The sequence below is a fragment of the Peromyscus eremicus genome, chromosome 5 (assembly GCF_949786415.1).
Source record: "Peromyscus eremicus chromosome 5, PerEre_H2_v1, whole genome shotgun sequence".
In the NCBI taxonomy this organism is placed as follows: domain Eukaryota; kingdom Metazoa; phylum Chordata; class Mammalia; order Rodentia; family Cricetidae; genus Peromyscus; species Peromyscus eremicus.
Genome location: NC_081420.1, coordinates 90,295,883 through 90,316,364, shown reverse-complemented (window position 1 = coordinate 90,316,364; position 20,482 = coordinate 90,295,883). Strand labels below are relative to the sequence as shown.

Here is a 20,482-nt window from a genome sequence, read left to right as displayed (position 1 = left end):
TCTCAGGCCACATGCCATCGCTGAGGGAAGTCAGGGCAGGGCCTCAAATGGCGGGAACCTGGAGGCAGGAAAGAGGAGTGCTGCTTTCTGTTTTTATTTATGTGTGTGTGTTTCTGGAGTGCTGCTTTCTGACTTGCTCAGTACATGCAGGGCCACCTGCTCAGGGGATGTCACCACTCACAGTGGGCTGAGGCTGCTTATATCAATCATTAGTCAAGCAAATGTACTACAGACTTGTCTACAGGCAATCTCCATGGAAGCATTTTCTCAACTGAGGTCCCTCTTCCCAAATGACACTAGCTTGTATCAAGTTGGCAAAAAAACCAAAAAACCAAAAAACCAAAAAACAACAACAACAACAAAAACTAACCGAGACACTTGCTTTGGTAATTTTTCTTTATTATTATTATTTTGTTTTATTGTATTTTATATGTTTGAGTATTTTACCTGCATGTACGTGTGTCACCATGCGTGTGCCTGGTGACTGGAGTTCAAAAGAGGGTGTTGGATCCCCTGGAACTGCAGTTACAGATGGCTCTGAGTGTTCTGGGAACTGAACCCAGGTCCTCTGCAGGAACAGCAAAAGCTCCTACCTGCTGAGCCATCTCCCCAGCCCACTGATAGCTTTAAAACAGAAGTCTTGGTGTTGTGATCTGCTTTGTCTGACACTCCTGTTTTCTGCATGTCTCTCGTTTCAGATCCTTGACGAATTCAAAAGGGACTCCTCCGTGTTCATCCTAGGGTGAGACACCTCGGACACCCTGCTGTTGAGGGCCGTGTCTGTGTGCCAAGCTGGCCTCTGGTGGCGGGGGTGGGGGATGCTGTGTGCAGTTACTGAACCCAAGTTTGTAGCATAGCATGAGTGAGTGAACAGCATAGGTAGGATGTGGAGTGTTGTGAGGAAGGTCTAGAAGTTTCTGCAGAGAGAGCTGTGAACCTCAGGCTTTCTTCCTGAAGCTTCAAGGAATGTAACAAACCAATAGGTTTCTCTTTTCCCGTCCCCTCCTCTCTCCTCCCTCTCCCCTTCCCTCCTCTCTGCTCCCTCTCTCCTCCCCTCCCCTCCCTTCTCTTCCCAATGTGTCACTTCCTGGCCTCTTGCTGCTCTGGTCTCCTGGTTCTGTCCCTCTGAGGGTTCCGAACTTGTGGCTATGCTCCTCAAATCTCCTATAGCTCTTGAATGCTGTGCGGGACCTCTAAGACTGTCTTGTTGGGGCTTCTCTTTGAGTCTCTTCTATCTCTATTTCCAGGTTAGTAGTGTGCTCAGCACAGTGGGGCTGGGGCTCAGGGTGGAGGTGGACCTTTTCTTGCAAGTGTCCTTCCCTCTAACCACCCCGTCACTTTCTCCGAGGGCAGGAACACAGACCGGCCCGATGCCTCTGCTGTCTACCTGCAGGACTTCCAGAGGTTTCTCTTACATGAGCAACAGGTGAGAAGATCTCAAGACGTGGTGTCAGGGACACAGTGCCTCCCTGGACACACAGAGCAGCTGCGCTCTCTCTGAGGTGGGGTGGGGCTTCAGACTGCTGTCCAGTGCTACTGGGCCTCTTCAAGTTCCCAGTCTCCTACCACCACTTTTTTTTTAGTTGAAAATAGACGCTTTTCTCATACAATACTTCCCAACCATAGTTCCCCTCCTTCCATTTCTCCCAGCTCCCTCCCAGCTCCCCTCTCCCCCAGATCCACTCCCCCTCCATTTCCTCTTCAGAAAAGAGCAGACCTCCAAGAGAAGACAGCCAAACAGGACAAAACAAGATACACTAAGACAAGGTGAAGACCCTCATATCAAGGCCGGAGAAGGCAGCCCAGTAGGAGGAAAAGAATCCCAAGTGCAGGCAAAAGAGATCCACCTGTTCCCACTGTTAGGAGTCCCACAGAAACACCACGCTAACAACTATAACACACACAGATGACCTGGTGCAGACCCATGCAGGCCCTGTGCTTGCCACGTCAGTCTCTGTGAGCCCATGAAGCTTTAGCTAGAGCAGTAAGACAGTTGAAGGAGATCAAGGGGATACAAATTGGAAAAGGAGACCATGCCCACCGAGCCCTGTCGCCACTTTCACTGAATAACAGTGGAAGGAGACTGCCAGAGCAAGGCAGGTGCTTGAGGGCTTGAATGAGACATCCCTCACCTGGCTGTGAGACACCCCTCACCTGGCTGTGAGACATCCCTCACCTGGCTGTGAGACATCCCTCACCTGGCTGGTGTCCCCTGAAGCCACTCCCAGGAGTGTCTTCCTGGGAGGCCATTCCTTCTGACTGACCGAACTTGCAGGTCCTCTGGGGGATGAGATGGAAGTCTCCCCAGAGGGTGTTAGGAACGTCATGTGATTTTATCTCACCACCCTCTGCACACCCGTGAGTCTCCCTCTCTTCCTTTGGCACAGAACTCTAAGTAAATGAAGTGTTGCATCTTTCAGTGTGTAAATACTTCAGTGCATGTCTCTCACAGATGGGAACACAGCCACAACACTCCTAGGATATGGTTTCTTACTGTTCTTCTTCTTCTTCTTCTTCTTCTTCTTCTTCTTTTTTTTTTTTTTTTTTTTTTTTTTTTTTTTTCATTTTTTGAGACAGGGTTTCTCTGTGCAGTTTTGGTGCCTGTCCTGGATCTTACTTTGTAGACCAGGCTGGCCTTGAACTCACAGAGATCCATCTGGCTCTGCTTCCTGAGTGCTGAGATTAAAGGTGTGCACCACCACCGCCCGGCTATCTTCTTGGTGTTTTTGTTGTTCTATGGGCTGTGTCTGGATATGGTTGTTGCTTTGTTTGTTGTTGAGGATTGATCAAGGGCCTCACACATGCTAGCCAGGTTCTTTATCATTGAGCGGATTTCCAGGCCTTAAAAAAAAAAAAAAAAAGAGAGAGAGCAAAACTACTTAAAATTTTTTAAGACATGTTTTACTAAGTTCCTCAATATGGCCACGAACTCCCTCTGTGGCCCAGGCTGGCCTTGAACTTGCAATCCTCCGGGATCAGCTTCCCTGAATGGCTGATACAACTCTCCCATATCTTCACACTTTGTTCTATGCTTGGGCTTTATTGACCATCGAGGAGCTAAAGATCAGAGAGGCACATGTACCAGGAGCTCAGCAGCCCCAAGGGTGGCAGTAGCCGTTGATGGCTTGGGGTGCTGGGCAATGGGCAGAAAAGATTTTAATGTCTGTCGTGAGGACACCTGTCAGCATGGGACACTGAATGAAGGTGATGGAGAGCAGGTTTTGTTTGCCTAGGCTGAACCCTCAATACTTGATGATGTTGATTGTAGTGGGGAATGAATTCTGTGGAGGCCAGAGGACAGCTTGCCGGAGCTGCTAGAGGCTCTCCTACCATGAGGGTCCCATGAATCAACTTTTAGGTTACTGGGCTGGTGGCTGGCACTTTTCTACCTTGGACCATCTCACCATCCTGTAGATGCGTTTGAACACCCCTAGCATCTTGGCATCCCAAACTCTTTTGGGAAAATTCTGGTCTCTTCCCAGCCACAACAATCCCAAGTTCTATTAGGAAGTGTCTGAGCCTTTAGATAAAAGTGTGTGCTCCGCAGGGGAAGGAGAGAAGGGCCATCCAGCCTCTCTGAGGCACCCGGGCCAGCCAAGGTGCTTACATCCAATATCCTGAACTTTGAGTTACTTGTAGCAGTCCAGGAGCTACTGAGGTTCGAACCCAGGGTGAGCGCTCGACCACTGAGCTAAATCCCCAACCCCATGGTCTGTGCTTTTAACACCTCTCTGTTCAGGGGAACTCACAGCCTGCTGGCTGTTTTGGTGTCTGTGATTCAGGGAGATCTGTTAGTTAACCACTGGGCTGGCTGTGCTCTCTCAGTCCTGTGCTGGTGAAGTGTAGCCTCATCACCCTGTATCAGTCTATCATTAGGCTTCTGTTTTTTATGACATCCACCCCTCTCAGACCTCTTCAACCTAACTACTCACTCATCTCAGTCACAAGGAGACGTGCTGTAGAAACCCAGAAGGCATCGGCCAGCACTGGGTCTGTGTGGCATCTTCTATCTTGTTGCTTGTGGATATTTGGGGTTTCAGAGTGTGGAGAGGAAAACAAGTCACTGGATGCTATGGGCTCTTTTTTAATAAAGGATATGCTTCCGGAATGTCCAGCATTATGCAAAATCTGCTAGTAGAACTGCATTTGTCGATCTAGGTGGCCCTCCATGGCTGACCCCTAGAGGAGGGAATGTGTGGTGTTCCATCTAAGTCCCTTTGCCTGAGGGACAAGTTGACTGATTTGGAACCTGACCCTGCTACTTACAAGTTCTGGGGACCTGAGATCCTCTTGAGATAGTCTTGAGCCTGGGTGTCCTCTTCTCTATGTGACAGTGACTTTATGTGACTTGCAGAATGGTATACACTAGAGGACCGTACAGGCATGGGACTGTTTGAATGAACTCTCATGAACTGGAGGTTTCCTGCAGTAAAGAGCACACAGCTGATTCTATATGGGCCCGTCCCCAAACCTGTGCACTACATAACTACCCACGAGGAGGCACAAAGAAGACATATAACTTGTCACCTTGGCTGAGCCAGGGGACTCTCCCCAGTAGGCTGGCTGTGTAGTTACCTTTCTCATCACAATGACCAGAAGAAGCAGTTCCAGGGGCCAGGGTCTGTTCTGGCTTAGGGTTAGAGGAGCTATAGTCCATCGTGGTTGGGGAGAGATGGTGGCAGGTGGGTAAGACATAGCATTGGGAGCAGGAGGCAGGTCACATTGCCTCAGTCGTCAGCAAGCAGAGAACAGGAAGTGGGGCTGGACTATAAAACCTCTAGGCCCACCCCCAGTGACCTACTTCCTCTAGCAAGACTCCCATCTCTGGCCGGTTCCATAGCCTTTCCAGGCAACACCACTACCTGGGAACCCAGGTGTCCAAACACACAAGCCTGTGGGGGACATTTTACAATCAAACCGCAGCACCAGCATAACCCACCAGGCTCCCCGGCTACTTCACACTGATCTAGCATGGCGAGTGATCTAGCATGGCGAGTTCTTGGCAGACAGTGATCTGCCATGCACATGCTGGCGGTTGCTTTGTGGATGAAGTTTTACTGGGATGCAGTCATGCTCCTAGCCTGCATGTGGTCTGTGGCTGCTTTCACACTGTGCTGGCTGTTGAATGATGACAGCAGGTACCACTGTGACCCATGCAGAAGGTGTTGGCTCATCCCTGGCAAAGGCCGTGCTGGGATGGGGCTTCGGTGCGTGGGCCTGGATGGCAGGTAGGTTTGAAATTGGATGGTAGTTCAGTCTTTGTTTACCTTGACGAGGTCCTGAGAAGGACGTTGCCGGTCTCTTTGGTGACTTTGGGTTATCTCTGTCATCTTTAAGGAGCTATGGGCTCAGGATCTGAACAAAGTCCGGGAGCGGATGACCAAGTTCATCGACGACACCATGAGGGAAACCGCAGAGCCCTTCTTGTTTGTGGACGAGGTGAGTGGGCTGGGGTTTGTCACGTGAGCAGGACCTTTCAGCCCTCAGAAAGTGTCACTGTCCGGTGCCCTGAGAGTGGTTTTCACAGGGTGAGTTTATTGATTTCGCCACTAGAGGGCGAACGCCACCAGGGAGAAAACAACCAAACAGAACAAACGCTAAGATGGCTGCTCCTGCAAACCGTTTCTAAATGACACTTGTCCTTGTACGGGTGGCAGAGGAGGGGCAGAAGGGACATGGGTTATCACCCGCCCAGTGGGGCTCTTCAGTTTATAGCAGTAACGTGTACTTCTGAGCCAGTCAGTGTTTCTGATTTCTTATTTTCTAAGTGTTAGGAGTGGTTAGATGGGAAAGCTCCTGGGCCCTTTCTCTGCCTTTTTGTGTTTGCAGCAGTAAGAATTGAACCCAGGGCCCTTGGCATGCTAGCAGGCTCTACCTCAGGCCTTTACCTCCAGAACTCTACTCTTTTTAACTATTCATGTTGTCTCCCTTAACCTCTCTGTCTCTGTCTGTCTGTCTGTGTGGGTCAGGGGACAACCTTGAGCATGGGTCCTTGTCTGCCCCCTTATTTGAAGCAGGGTCTCATTAACGGCTGCTGCAGATGCCGGATTCACTGGCCCTGGAGCTTCTGGGGTTTCTCCTGTTTCCAATTCACATCTCAGTGGAGGAACATGGGGATTACAGCATGCATTACCACATCCAGCTTCCATGTGGTTCTGGGGGTTCAAACTCATGCTTGTCTTTACCCATGAACCCATCTCTCCAGCCCCTTTCTTTCTTCCTTTCTTTCTTTCTTTCTTTCTTTCTTTCTTTCTTTCTTTCTTTCTTTCTTTCTTTCTTTCTTCCTTCCTTCCTTCCTTCCTCCCTCCCTCCCTCCCTCCCTCTCTCTCTCTCTCTCTCTCTCTCTCTCTCTCTCTTTCTCTTCTTCTTCTTCTTCTTCTTCTTCTTCTTCTTCTTCTTCTTCTTCTCCTCCTCCTCCTCCTCCTCCTCCTCCTCCTCCTCCTCCTCCTCCTCCTTCTTCAGGTGCTAGGAGTTGGGATAGGAAATTCTGTCCCCTCTTCTATGTTCAGTATCACAGATTTTTGAACCCAGGACTTCCGACTCATTAGTCAAGCACTCCACCACTAGCTAATCCCCAGCCCTCCTACTTTGTGTTCTGAGGCAGGTTCTCAGTAAGTTGTGCAGGCTGGACATGAACTCACTGAGCCCAGATGAGTCTTGATGCTGTGATCCCCCTGCCTCATCCTTCCGAGGATCTGGAACGACAGACCTGAGCCCCTAGGCCCGGTGTCTTTCCACCCTTTGGTGATCTCATATCTGTAATGTTCCGTGTCTGACGCCGAGTGCTGGACTCACCCATGGTTAGTCACTGGTATAACGGGAAGCTCCTGTGTAGCAGCCAGTGCTTTGGCAGCAGCAGACATTTTGGGATACACGTTAAAAAGGGAAATGACGTGTAGGTCTGTGAAGTGCATGTGTTGAGAAGGACGGCTGCAGTATGAGCCATCTGTACTGAAACCTCTGGAAACCGAGGTCTGTTTGCGTGTGTCAGAGCCGTCCGGCTGCGTGGGCACCAGCTGGAAACAAGTAGATTCGAAGTCTCTTGTCCCACCGTGACTCCACATCGGTGTCTCTTTCAGTTCCTCACGTACCTGTTTTCCCGGGAGAACAGCATCTGGGATGAGAAGTATGATGTCGTGGACATGCAGGACATGAACAACCCCTTGTCCCATTACTGGATCTCCTCTTCCCACAATACGTGAGTCTCTGGGTGAGCCCAGGCTGGCCCCGCAGCTCTGAGGGTGATAAAGATGGCTGGTGCTCTCATGCACAGCCTTGGCAGATCTAGCTGTGAAGGGCTGGGGAGTGAGTACCACATTGTTCAGAAGGTTCGGGAGAGGGGTAGGAGAATCCAGCTCCCTTTCCAGCTAGTATTGGGAGCCTTCCAAAGCAAGTTTGTAAAGCTGCCTTTCTATGCTTTGATCATCAAGTCGTGGAAGTGCTCACTCAGCTTGTCAGCCGGTATTTGTGGAACATCAACCCTGGGCCAGGGTCTCTGCCTGCCAGGTGTGAGGATTCATCAATGAACAAGGCAGGGGTACTCACATCCTCAGGTGTCAGCTACAAGCACCAGCTGGTGGCTGAGCAGAGGGCCTGGTGAGAAGAAATTTCATGCTGAGAGCGGCATGTGCGAAGGCCCTGGGGCAGGAGCAGCTGGGAGGCGTTTCTAAGGCTGAAGAGTCTGGGAAGAGAGCGGCAGAATAGATGGCCAGTCTAAGCAGAAGCTTCTCAGTCACAGGGCAGCAGGGAGCCACGTCAGCCAGAGAGTAACATGTTCTTATTCACTTCTTTGGATAATTATGATTGTAAAAGAGTAGGGTGGGTCGAGGGCGTGAGAGGGGATGCTGCCTTCTGACATCAGTGCTTAGTTAGCCTTTCAGGATGAGGTGGAAGCTTTGACCTTTAGGCTGCAAAGTGCTGTAGACAGGCACTTCCCCAAATGTCTTTTCAGGGGTGGGGCATGAGCCAGACCCCCAGGGTGCCATCCTCTAGGTATTTGGGAAGCTAAAATCTTTTCCCGGGGAGTGGGTAGGTGGTGTGTCTTAAGCTCATATCTTAGGATGGTGGATTCTCCAAGCCTAGAGACAGCGAAGGAACATCCTGAGAGGGGGAGTGGCATGGAGAGAAGGCCAGGATGCATCAGTTTGTATTTTTCAAAACATCAAAAACAATCCTAAATAACCTAAGCAAAAATGGGCTAACAAAAGACTGGATAAAGAAAATGTAATGCATACGTAATGTGTGTGTGTGTGTGTGTGTGTGTGTGTGTGTGTGTGTGTGTGTGTGTGAACATGTATATCCAATAGAATTTTACAAAGCTGTGAAGGGAATGAAGTCACGACATTTGTGAGAAAATAGATGGGGCCATAAATCATTATGTCCAATGAAATAAGCCAGAGTCAGAAATATGACTACTGTTTGTTTAAAAAAAACCCTCTATTTTATGGCAGTTTTTGTTGACTAGGTTCATGGCACCATAAATTTTATCAGGAGTTGTTGAGCCTGCCTGGCACCCAGAGCCCAGTGGGCAGCTACAGGGGGCCATAGCTGCTTCTTCGCTTCCTCTTTGCCCCTGACACCTTCAGCCCAGGTCTCCAAGAAGGAACACACTGTCTTCATTGCATCTGGATTGCTTAGGTAGCCACTGTGGTGGTCCCAAACCCAAGACCTCAGGATAGCATGTATGTGGTTCAGACCTTAGCCTGCATGTTTCTAGATCAGAAGTTCTCAGGCCCATGGTGCCTGGGCTCAGATGATCTCTGTCTTAGGTAGGGTTTCTATTACTGTGAAGAGACTCCATGACCAAGGCAACTCTTACGAAGGAAAACATTTAGTTGGGGCTGGCTTACATTTTCAGAGGTTTAGTCTGTTGTCATCATGGTGGGCAGCCTGGTGGAGTGCTGGCAGACATGGTGTTGGAGAGGGGCTGAGAGTTCTATATCCGGACTCTCGGGCAGCAGGAAGGAAGAGTGATACACCAGGCCTGGCTTGAGTGTTTGAGACCTCAAAGCCCGCCCCCACTGACACACTTCCTCCAACAAGGCCACACCTCCTAAGAGTGCCCCTCTGTAATCACCTCTGGGGGCCGTTTTCATTTAAACCACCACAGTTTCCGAGCATGAACTGTGTGCAGTACTGCCTTGCTGACATGGCTCATTCTCTGTCCCTCAGGTACCTCACTGGGGACCAGCTGCGTAGTGAGTCCTCCACGGAAGCGTATATCCGCTGTCTGCGTGCTGGCTGTCGCTGCATAGAGTGTGAGTATTCTGTCCTGGCCAAGGTGATGTGATGGCCAGAGCCACGAAGCTCAGTATTTGCTTTTGCTTTTTGGTGTTAAAGACTTTAATGCCACCAGGCGGTGGTGGCACATGCCTTTAATCCCAGCACTCAGGAGGCAGAGCCAGGTGGATCTCTGTGAGTTCAAGGCCAGCCTGGGCTACCAAGTGAGTTCCAGGACAGGCGCAAAGCTCCCCAGAGAAACCCTGTCTCAAAAAACCAAAAAAAAAAAAAAAAAAAAAAAAAGACTTTAATGTTGGTGGTGGTGGTAGTGGGGTAGGAGACAGGCTGAGGGGTCCTTGTGCTGGTGGGGATGGGGAGGGAGACAGGCTGAGGTGGTCCTTGTGCTGGTGGGGATGGGGAGGGGGACAAGCTGAAGGATCATTGTGCAGAGAAGCTCTAGGGAAGAAGGCGGTTGAGGATTGTCCCCAGAAGATAGTTGTCCCCAAGTGAGAAGTGCCATCTGGCTAGGCAAGAGGTTGGGGCACCTAGAAAGTGTCCTGGTGGGGTGGGAAGCTGGGGGCCAGCAGCAAGGGTCATTTTCTGCTAAGAGGGACACAGACACATCCCTGTTAGCACGACACACCCAGGAGCCACATGTCTATAGGTGAGACCTTGAGAGCAACCGTGAAAGAGACTGTCAGGTGCAGCCGTGGCCGGGCAGGTGGCAAAGCCTTGCTCCTGTCTGCCTTTCTTATTGCCTCTTTGCCTCTTTTGTGTGTGTGTGTGTGTGTGTGTGTGTGTGTGTGTGTGTGTGTGTATGCATGTGTGTTCACATGTGTGTGTGTGTGTGTGTGTGTGTGTGTGTCACCATGTGTATAAACACCAGCAGCAGTTGATATCAGTTGTCTTCCCCAATCACTGTTTCTAAGGAAGGCTCTCTCAGGGAACCTGTAGCCCTAGTCTAGCTAGCCAGCTTGCCCCATGGATCCCTTGTCTCCACTTGCCCGGCATCTACGTGGGTTCTAGGGATTTGAACTCCGGTCCTCAAGCTTGCCCAGTAAATGCTTTATCCCATGAACTACCTGTTCAGCTCATCTTTGGGTCTTTCCTTCCCAGCCTCCTTCTGTCACCAAAGCTCCCAGATGTCTGGCTTAGTTAGCATCCTATCCTGTAACGGAAGACCTGAGATGATGAACTTGATGATGGTGGATGGTTTATTGTTTTCTCCCGGTTCTGTGTCTTGGGTTGGGAGCATGGTTTTGGACTTCTGATGACAGGTCATGACAAGAAAGTGTGGCAGAGCCCAATGCCTCCACCAATCTAAGAGGGGAAGAGGAAGAAGCTGGGCTCTCACAATCCCTCTCAAGGATACTCCCTCAACGACCCAAGGAGCTCCTCCTTGGCCGTATACAGTCCTACTCCAGGAACCAAGCCTGGGGACACTTTCCTAAGTCATAGCTGTGTCTGTGGCTGAGAAAACGGCCCAAACCACAGACTGTGCCTCAAGTGTTTTCAAGCAGGCTTCTCCTGTGCCAGAGTTCAGTGGCAGCTAGACGTGGGCCTCCTGGGTTTATACTTTCCCTCTGGAAAAAAGCTGTGAGAAAATGAAGTCGGAAGCCCCCAGCTCCAGGTCCTGGGGGTTGTTCAAGCCCCCCTCAGTCTTACTTCTAGTTGCATAATTTACCACCAACCTTTAAGAAACTGACTCATTGCTCTATGCTGTTTCTCCTGGTGAAAGAGGGGAGTCTCGAACAGCTGGTACAAGGAAATAAAACCCGTATGAGTACCTGACGAAGAAAGATGCACTGGAAGGAGTTTTTTAGGGAAGCGTATTGTGTTCTGTAAGCCTGTAGACACGACCATGTGTGTGCAGGTGCACCTGGGTCAGCCCTGGGAATGGAGCTGGTGTGGGTACCCGGGCCTCACCTCAGGTTCCCAGCCCAGCCACATGCCCTGTCTGCCTGTTCCCTCTCGGTGGTTGCACTTGTGGGTGCTGAGCATCTGTGTTTTCTCCTCAGTGGACTGCTGGGATGGACCCGACGGGAAACCTATAATCTACCATGGCTGGACACGGACCACCAAGATCAAGTTTGATGATGTTGTTCAGGCCATCCGAGACCATGCCTTTGTTACCTCGAGGTCAGTGGCTGATTTCCCAGAGATGTGTCTGTAAGGGGAAAGCTGCCAGGGCTAGACACATAGACAGACAGACATACAGATACAGATACAGATACACATACACACATGCATATACACACTGTCCGGTTCTCTTAAACCCTGGGGAGCTTGGGTTACTGGCAAGTGCCCCTTGTGGCCTTATGAAATGATAGTGGTCTTAAAAATTATGTTTATTGTTTTAATTATGTGTACGTGTATGTGTGTTTGTGTGGGTATGTGTGCACTTGAGCGCAGGTGCTGGAGTAGGCCAGAGGCATTGGATCCCCACAGCTGGAGTTATAGGTGGCTGTAAGCTGCCAGATGTGTGTGCTGGGAACTGAACTGGGGTCCTCTGAAAGAAAGAGTATTATGAACTCTTCACCCTTGAGCTATCTTTTTAGACCCCATGAGACTGAGTTCTAGATGCTTTCTTCCAGTTTGAGTCCAGCTCTGTGGGTGGTCAGCCTTTGTGGTTCTTTACCGTGATCCCCACATCTTACCAGTCATGGTGATGATTGTATGGACCTCGCAGGGCTGTAAGACTAAATGCCGAAGTGCTAAATGTTGTGCATGGTCAGCATTCAACAGGCTTGGATGTTGATTGAGGTGGTTCCTGCCCGAGTTTCTTGAGTTGGATGGGTGGGCTGAGGCAGTGATACTGTGAACATCTTTTCCTACTTATCAGGAAGCCATTTAATTGGTCTGCAGGGCTTACACATACCCTCCTCCACATAGCCTCAGTGATTTCTTGGGCATTCCTCCCTCCATCAGTCACTGAGGCCATAAGGGCCTTGTGTTCACAGGAATGGTGCAGCAGCTTCCTGTCATGATGAAAAGATGACGCTGTCATGGATTTATAAAGAGGGGGAGCTCATTTGGGGGTCATGCTTTGGAGGTCTCATTTACTGATCTATTGTCTGCCCTGCTGCCGTGCCTGAGAAATGGGTGTTTGCTGACCGGTACAGGCAGTTTATGGAGGGTTCCTGCTTCCTGTCTCCTGGCTGACCGTGTCCTCTGCCGCCCGCAGCTTCCCCGTGATCCTGTCCATCGAGGAGCACTGCAGTGTGGAGCAGCAGCGCCACATGGCCAAGGTGTTCAAGGAAGTGTTGGGAGACCTGCTGTTGACGAAGCCCACGGAGGCCAGTGCTGACCAGCTGCCCTCGCCCAGCCAGCTTCGGGAGAAGATCATTATCAAGGTAGGTATGGGGGGGTTTGCTGTCTACCAGGGGTTGCCATCATCAAGGGCTGGTGTCAGAGGCCCAGGGTCAGACTCCAGGCCTCACCCTCTTTACCATCTCTCTGTTCTTGGGCAAGATCTTGATCATTTCATCTCTGGGTGCCTCTTTTCCTGCCCCTGTAATGGGGGTGATATTGAACCTAGTCACCTTGGTAGGAGCAGGTGTGAGTGGGTCTGTGCAGAATGCTTGGCACCATGTTCCTACTATCAATTCTAGCTCAGGAGGATGGTGAGTTCCAGCCAGCCTGGGCTAACATAGTGAGACTCTGTCCTAGAACAAAACAAACAGAACTCCTTCGTTCTCAGGTAAACCTCACCAGGCCTGTCTGTGAGTCGTCTTGTGTGAGTGTTGGAGGGGTGCCAGTGGCCCAGATCCCACTCCTGCCCTTGGGAGCCCCCAGACTATGTGGGGTATGGATAGCTGCTTAACAGGGTGTGAGTGGCAGTGGGATGCTGGGGCTGGTATTCCTGTTCTGTGGAGGGGACGGATGATTTTATCTGCCTTTGGGGACTTGAACATTTGCATATTTGTATTGTTAGGCTAAAGAGAGCATATAAATAGCGAAATAAAGCATGCACAAGTTTATATTCCTCATTAAGACGGAGAATATTTTAGGAGCTCTGGGCTTTGGTTCCCAAAATGATTCAGGGACCAAGGATCCTGACATCTTACTCTCTGTACAGGGCAGGGGTTTCCAGTGGGGCTTCCATGGCCCCCAAGAAGTGAGAGTTAGAATTTAGCAAGGGGGAAGCGACATGGGGCTTTGGACGGGGAAATAGTGCATCTTGTTAACCTACAAGTGTCAGTTTCTCCTCTCTCTCAGTCCCTACCTCCCTGCAAAGCCCAACCTGAAACAGAAGGAAATAGAAGCCAGGCTCCTGCAGGAAAGAAAATAGGCTGCGATGGGAGGGGGGTGGGCTAATTTCAGACTGGGTGGCAAGGAGGGTGCCTCTGAGGGAGGAGAGGGCTCTAAGAACGGAGCTGGGCTTATAGGGAATGATGGGCCATCAGAGGATCTGAGGTAGGACAGAGCAGGTGCATGCTGGGTGGGTGAATTCTTGCTGGCTTGAAGACTCTGAACTTGAGTCATTGGTGAGGAGGGCTATGTGAACTTTCTCCCCTTCAGCATAAGAAGCTGGGCCCCCGGGGTGACGTCGATGTCAACGTGGAGGACAAGAAAGATGAGCACAAGACCCAGGGAGAGCTGTACATGTGGGACTCCATCGACCAGGTGGGCCTGGGTCCCCCTACTTCCCCAAAGAGCTGTGGGTGCTGACTCTCAGCCATCCTAGGCTCCCGCCATAAAGTCTGCCTTTGCCCCCTTTGGAGCTCTGTGACTTGTCTTTTTACTGCATTATAATGTTTTCAAATAACTTCATATTCAATCTACTATGTACTTATACATAGACCAACACAGAGGATTGCTGTATCCCCTCGATTCATACCTCTTTCATGATGCACCACAACTGAGTGCCCCTTGCCTCTTATTCTGCCTTGGTCTTCCAGGGACCTTTCCCAAACAGGAGCATCTGCTGTAACCACAGCAACCAGAACATCCACAGTGCTGTGACACTCAGCTTGTTGTGGGTCATGTTTCTGCTTCACCCCTTGCCTGCTGTGTTAGGTAGATGTTTGTCACCATGACTACGTGACTCTCTGAGAAAGCTGCTCGGGGAAAGATGGGTTCCTTTGGCTCGTGATCTTGGAGGGCTCGGTCTGAGTCACTTGCTTCTGTGTTACTTGTATGTTGGTCCATTGTGAGGCAGAGCATCCTGATGGGGAACGTGTGGAGGAGCCTACTGGCTCACCTCGTGGTGGATGGGAGGCAGAGACGTTAAGAGATAAGATATCAGCCGGGCGGTGGTGGCGCACGCCTTTAATCCCAGCACTTGGGAGGCAGAGCCAGGCGGATCTCTGTGAGTTCGAGGCCAGCCTGGGCTACCAAGTGAGTCCCAGGAAAGGAGCAAAGCTACACAGAGAAACCCTGTCTCGAAAAACCAAAAAAAAAAAGAGATAAGATATCAGCCCTTGAGAGGCACAGCCTCAGTGACCTCACCTCAGCCAGGCCCACCTTCCAACTGTCTATTCAATTATGAACTTACCAGTGAGTTGATTAACCCCTTCATGAAGTGGGTACTCAATGACCCAGTCCTCCCCAAAGCCCTATCAGTTACAAGCAACCTTTGAATACATAGTCCTTGTAGGAACAGGCTTCGGTTTAAACTATAGTGTTCACTAATGTCCTTTTCCCAGCACATATATTAGCAGTCTTAACTTACTGCTGCCTTCCAATCTGAGATTGTTCCACCTCAGATCATCATCATCATCATCATCATCATCATCATCATCTTATTATTACTATTATTTGTGGTGGAGTAAAATTTTCAAGCTTTAGTGCTTCTCCCACACTTCCTAGCACCCGTATTCACTTGAGTTTATCCCACGTCTGTTCTAGTATCCTCTAAATAAACATGGAATAGATAATAAATATGAAGTAGATAAAATTTAAGTAAATCACAATGAAATGTCACATACACACGGTGGAGTCTGATTCAGTCTCTAAGAATGAAATTATAGCATTTACATCTGGAGATTGTGATTTTAAGAGATAAGTAAGTATATTGATGTTTTATCTCATATAGTTTTAAACTCTAGATTTTTGAAAATATATATCTGGTGGCTGGAAAGATGATTTGAGTGGTTAGTAACATTTGCTGCCCTTCCAGAGTACTTGAGTTTGGTGCCCAGCATCCAAGTTGGGTGGCTCACAACCATCTGTAGCTCCAGCTCCAGGGGATCTGATGCCCTCTTCTGGCCTCCATGGGCACTGCATTCATGTGGCATATATACACACACAAATCAACCAACCAACAAACAAAAAAACCCTTTCAAAATATATTTATTCATCATGTATTTATTACATATAAATGCATGTAAATATAGACATTTAGATTTGTGTGTTTCATATATGTGAGTGATGTACATGTAGAGGAGAACTATTTGTGGAGAAGGAGAGAAGCATGGGGAGGAGGGATCCTGAAGGAAGTAACAGAGACATGAACCTGGTCACGTATAATGACACACATATGTGTGAAAATGTCATAGTGAAATCCATTAAAAACTGTTTTCGGAGATAGGGTCTCACTATGTAGCCCTGGCTGGCCTGGAACTTGTTATGTAGGCCAGGCTGGTCTCTAATTCACAGAGATTCAACTGCCTCTGTGTGCTGGGATTAAAGGTATACACCACCATACCTGGCAAAACCCATTATTCTATACGATAATTTTAAAAAATTTAGTCAAATATAAGCATGTTGTTCGGTCAGTTGACTGAAATGATCCAGAAAGACTTACAGTGCAAGTAATGGGCTATGGATGTAGCTCAGTGGTTAGAGCCCTTGTCTAACATGTAAAAGGCCCTGGGTTCGATCTCCAGGGCTGAGGAAAAGTTCGGTGAATTAGGAAAAGCTATTCATGAGGTTGCATGATCTCATCTTCCCTGAAAAGCTGCAAATTGGCAATGCAGCAGAAATTCTGTATTCACTCTTATCTACTCGTAGACACTGATTTAAAAAGTCCTGAAAAAGACCAAGAATCCAGAAGTAGATGTTTTTAAGAGTAGGTCTTGTAAAATCATTGTAAATGTGAAAACTGGGGCAGGGCAGTCCCCAGTGAATGCTGGGGTGACGTCCCACAGGTCCCCAGAGTCGATAGGGTTGAGACCTTGGGGGAGACTAATGCCAGCCTGGCTCTCTAGAAATGGACTCGCCACTACTGTGCCATTGCTGATGCCAAGCTGTCCTTCAGTGACGACATTGAACAGACTGTGGAGGAGGAGCTGGTCCAGGTAAGTGGAGACCTGCCTGCCCTTGCCTTCTCTAGAAGGCTTGTCCTAAGAGAATCCTTACCTGGAGACTTAGTGTATGGCTTCACGTGTCTGGGCTGGCCAAGCACCCTAATCTCCCTAAGGAGCTATTGCTTTGAGTAGCCAAGCTTAACTAGCTCTTCCTGATTGGCTAGCAGGCCCTAGGGCTTACCCAATAGGATTCAAGGCTCTTTCCTCCTCCCTATAGAGACTGACTGGCCTAAGGTCTAGGATCAGTGATCCCCAGGGGGAGGTGATGGACCTGCCCCCTGCTCTGCCGTGCCCTGCCCTGGATGTTCCCTCCAGCTGCTGCCCATCTTTGGGCTTTTCTTGAGTACAGCCCAGGGTGAGCTCAGGCTTCTGGTATTGGGCACTTCTGAACCCCTGTCTTCGGACTCCTGGAAAGTGACATCAATGAGGAGTTGTCAGGAGAGGGCAGCGGGAGCTGTCACAAGCCCCTTTGACTCCTTGTGGTTCAGGACACTCCCCCCACGGAGCTGCATTTTGGGGAGAAATGGTTCCATAAGAAAGTGGAGAGGAGGACGAGCGCGGAGAAGCTGCTGCAGGAGTACTGTGCTGAGGCAGGGGCCAAGGACGGCACCTTCCTGGTGCGGGAGAGCGAGACCTTCCCCAACGACTACACCCTCTCCTTCTGGTGACGCCCCTTCCCCGAGGCTGGTGGGTGGGAGGTGGTACCGTCAGGCTGCTGTTCTGCCTGGCTCTGATGACATCCCTCCCTGTCCCGTTCCCAACAGGCGGTCTGGTCGGGTGCAGCACTGTCGAATCCGGTCCACCATGGAGGGTGGGGTCATGAAGTACTACCTGACGGACAACCTCACGTTCAACAGCATCTACGCCCTCATCCAGCACTACCGTGAGGCACACCTCCGCTGTGCAGAGTTCGAGCTACGGCTCACCGACCCGGTGCCCAACCCCAACCCACATGAGTCTAAGCCGTAGGTTCTAGGACTGGGTGGGAGGTAGATACCCACGTGGGTCACACCCACCAGGTGGCTATATGGGGGTTCTCATTCCCAGGAGCCCATTCACTTTGGCTCTGTGGGACATTAGAATTCCTGGGGACCACCTCTTCCTACCAGCCAGACTTTTGTCCCATTCTCTCTTTCTCCTGTCTTGCTCGCTCTTTAAAATATTTATTTTGTTTATGTGTATGTGTGTGTGTAGGTCTGGGTGTGGGTATGTGAATGTGCAGGTGCTCATGGAGGCAGAAGAGGGAGTTGAATGCCCTGGAGCTAGAGTTACACGCAGGTGTGAGCTGTCTGACGTGGATCCTGGGAACTGGACTCAGGTCCTCTGCAAGAGTAGTGTGCACTTTTTTTTTTAAGTTAAAAAAATTATGAGTGGTTTTGCCTGCATGCATATATGTGCACTGTATGTATATGACACCCACAGTGGCCAGGAGAGGGTGTCAGATCCCCTAGAACTGGAATTACAGGCAGTTATAAGCCACCGACCTTGTGGGTGCTGGGAACAGTACCTGGGTCCTCTGCAAGAGCCCTTAGTGCTCTTAAATGCTGAGCCATCTCTCCGGGTCCCACTTTGTTGTTGTTGTTTTTCAAGACAGGGTTTCTCTGTGTAGCCCCAGCTGTCCTAGAACTTGCTCTGTAGCCCAGGCTGGCCTTGAACTCACAGATCCACCTGCCTCTGCCTCCCGAGCGCTGGGATTAAAGGCGTGTGCCACCACTGCCGGGCCCACCTGGCTTCATTATTTTTTTTCCCAGATCCCGCTTTCTCTTCTTTTCTCCTCTCCATGGCCTCCTTTCTCTTTCTTCTCTTTCAGCACCCTGAGGTCTGGGGCTTTGATTTCGAGGCTGGATTGGGTCTCCTGCATCTGTGCTTGTCATGGCTCCTTCCCGTGATCAGAGGAGACCAAACAGCACCCACAAGGGTGTGTTCCTTTACCTTCCTTAGCCACTAAGGAGCATGGCAGGCCATGCCCGGCGAAGAAGTCAACACATTCCAGAAATACCAGGATAGTCTTTAAGCTGGTGGCTGCTAGCATTTTTGTTTTGGAGGAAGCTGGATAATTTACAGTGACACACATTTTGTTATGATTATCATCATCATCGTTTTTTCTATTTTTGTACCAGTTGCCTTTCTACACTTGTCATCTTGTAGCTTTAGTGACCAAAGCCTTTCTGAGCCTTCCCTGTGTTCCCTGCCCCAGATGACCTGAGGCACACTGTTGTAGCTCTGCCAGCCTTTGGGGCTGGGCAGGTGGGCAGAGATGAGCAGACTTACTCTCCTGAGTTTCACATAGATCTCCTCAGACTTCTGGGGTCTTTGTAAACACTTGCTGCCTTTCTTCCAGACACGATGGCTCAGGCCTCTAATCTCAGCTGGTGGGGAGGCTGAGCTGCTGCCGGCGGATCGCCAGTTCAAGGCCAGCTAGGGTTATATAGCATGTATGAAAAAAAGCTTAGCAAGTTCCTGCCTCAAAAATGAAAAATGAAGCATAAAGCCGAGGCTGTCGCTCAGTGGGAGAGTGCTTGCCTGGCGTGCATGTGACCTTGGGTTAATCCCCAGTGCTGCGATAAAGTAATAAAGTAAAATTCAATAGGAACTGCTGTCTGTGGAGGTGCATCTGGTCTGGGAAGTCCCTGTGCATTTGCTCTGGCTGTTTCCTCGGTCAGCCCCAGGTGTCCCTGCATGTTGGTGTTTTGTCTCCCGCTGGCTCTCAGTCTGGGAGGATTCTCAACCGGCTTGTTTTCCTGTTCTGGGCACAGGTGGTACTATGACAGTCTGAGCAGGGGGGAAGCGGAGGACATGTTGATGCGGATTCCCCGAGACGGAGCCTTCCTTATCCGGAAGCGGGAGGGGACCGACTCCTATGCCATCACCTTCAGGTAGGTGCCACCGCCTCAGGTAGGTGGGCACTGTTGTGTTTGTGAGGGTGAGTGCTCCTCAGAGGAGGCGTAGGAAGGACAGGTAAGGGGCCCAAGGCGGGGAGCTTCGAGTGGAGACCGAGCTTCCTCTCCGTGTCCTGGACCCCATTGTGAATGCTGAGGACAACAGTAACAGAGGTGTGTGCATCCCCAGTCCTCAGCACATTCTCTCTGTCTCACAGTCCCTATGGCCAGTCTGTTCTAACTTCTGTATTAACTTCTAGCAACTCTGGGATTTAGAGGGGTGTGGCCACCATCTTTGTTTACTTTCTTTCAAGAAATTTTATTATTATTGTATGTGGGCGTACATGTTGCATCGTGTCTTGTGGGGTCAGAGGACAATTTTGTGGAGTTGGTTCTCAGTTCCACTTTCCCTGGGTTCCGGGGATTGAACTCAGGTCATCAAGCTTGTGTGCCAGGTACTTCGCCTGTCTGGCCATCTCACTCGCTTAGCATTCTTATTTTCTATGGCAGGACATGAGGAACAGCAGGGTCAGCAACTTGTTAAAGCATGGGGGTGGGGACGAGAAACTGAACCTAGATAGGCCAGATCTGGGCTCCCCCACAACAGCTCCTACTCCATCTATTGTCTCTCAGATGGGCCAGATTTCACCCCAGCACCACACTCTTCCCTCTCCACAAGGGTTGGTGTTGGGAGCCCGGTCCCCAAGTGTTCCCCTCCCTCACTCCAGGTCTTCTCAGAGTTCTGCTGAGGGCAATAACTGATATATCTGTATAACTATGTTCCAGACCCTGGCTGCTCTGTGGTGGCTTGACTCAACTATTCTAAGTAAGGAACTAGAAGCCCAGAGAGGTTAAATGACCTGCCAAGCCCCACACAGCTTTGGAGCTGTCTGAGTTCCTTACGGGATCAGCTGTACTTCTGTCTGTCTTTCTGTCTTTCTGTCTTTCTGTCTATCTGTCCATCCGTCCATTCGTCCGTCCATCCACCCACCCACCCATCCATCCATCCATCCATCCATCCATCCATCCATCCGCCCATCCGCCCGCCCGCCCGCCCGCCCGCCCGCCCGCCCGCCCGCCCGCCCGTCCGTCCGTCCGTCCGTCCGTCCGTCCGTCCATCCATCCATCCATCCA

The 20,482-nt window shown here is 50.2% G+C and overlaps 1 protein-coding gene across 1 annotated transcript in view; it reads left to right on the top strand.

Annotated features, from left to right (window-relative positions):
* Nucleotides 1–20,482, top strand: part of Plcg2 (phospholipase C gamma 2) — a 141,264-nt gene that overhangs the window by 82,482 nt on the left and 38,300 nt on the right. Inside the window, exons 8-19 of the mRNA XM_059262537.1 lie at nt 699–742; nt 1,354–1,426; nt 5,338–5,439; nt 7,080–7,198; nt 9,172–9,257; nt 11,238–11,358; nt 12,404–12,572; nt 13,741–13,845; nt 16,371–16,460; nt 16,958–17,133; nt 17,234–17,434; nt 19,226–19,345. Coding sequence (XP_059118520.1) covers nt 699–742; nt 1,354–1,426; nt 5,338–5,439; nt 7,080–7,198; nt 9,172–9,257; nt 11,238–11,358; nt 12,404–12,572; nt 13,741–13,845; nt 16,371–16,460; nt 16,958–17,133; nt 17,234–17,434; nt 19,226–19,345 — 1,406 coding nt within the window. The remainder of the gene's footprint in view (nt 1–698; nt 743–1,353; nt 1,427–5,337; nt 5,440–7,079; nt 7,199–9,171; nt 9,258–11,237; nt 11,359–12,403; nt 12,573–13,740; nt 13,846–16,370; nt 16,461–16,957; nt 17,134–17,233; nt 17,435–19,225; nt 19,346–20,482) is intronic.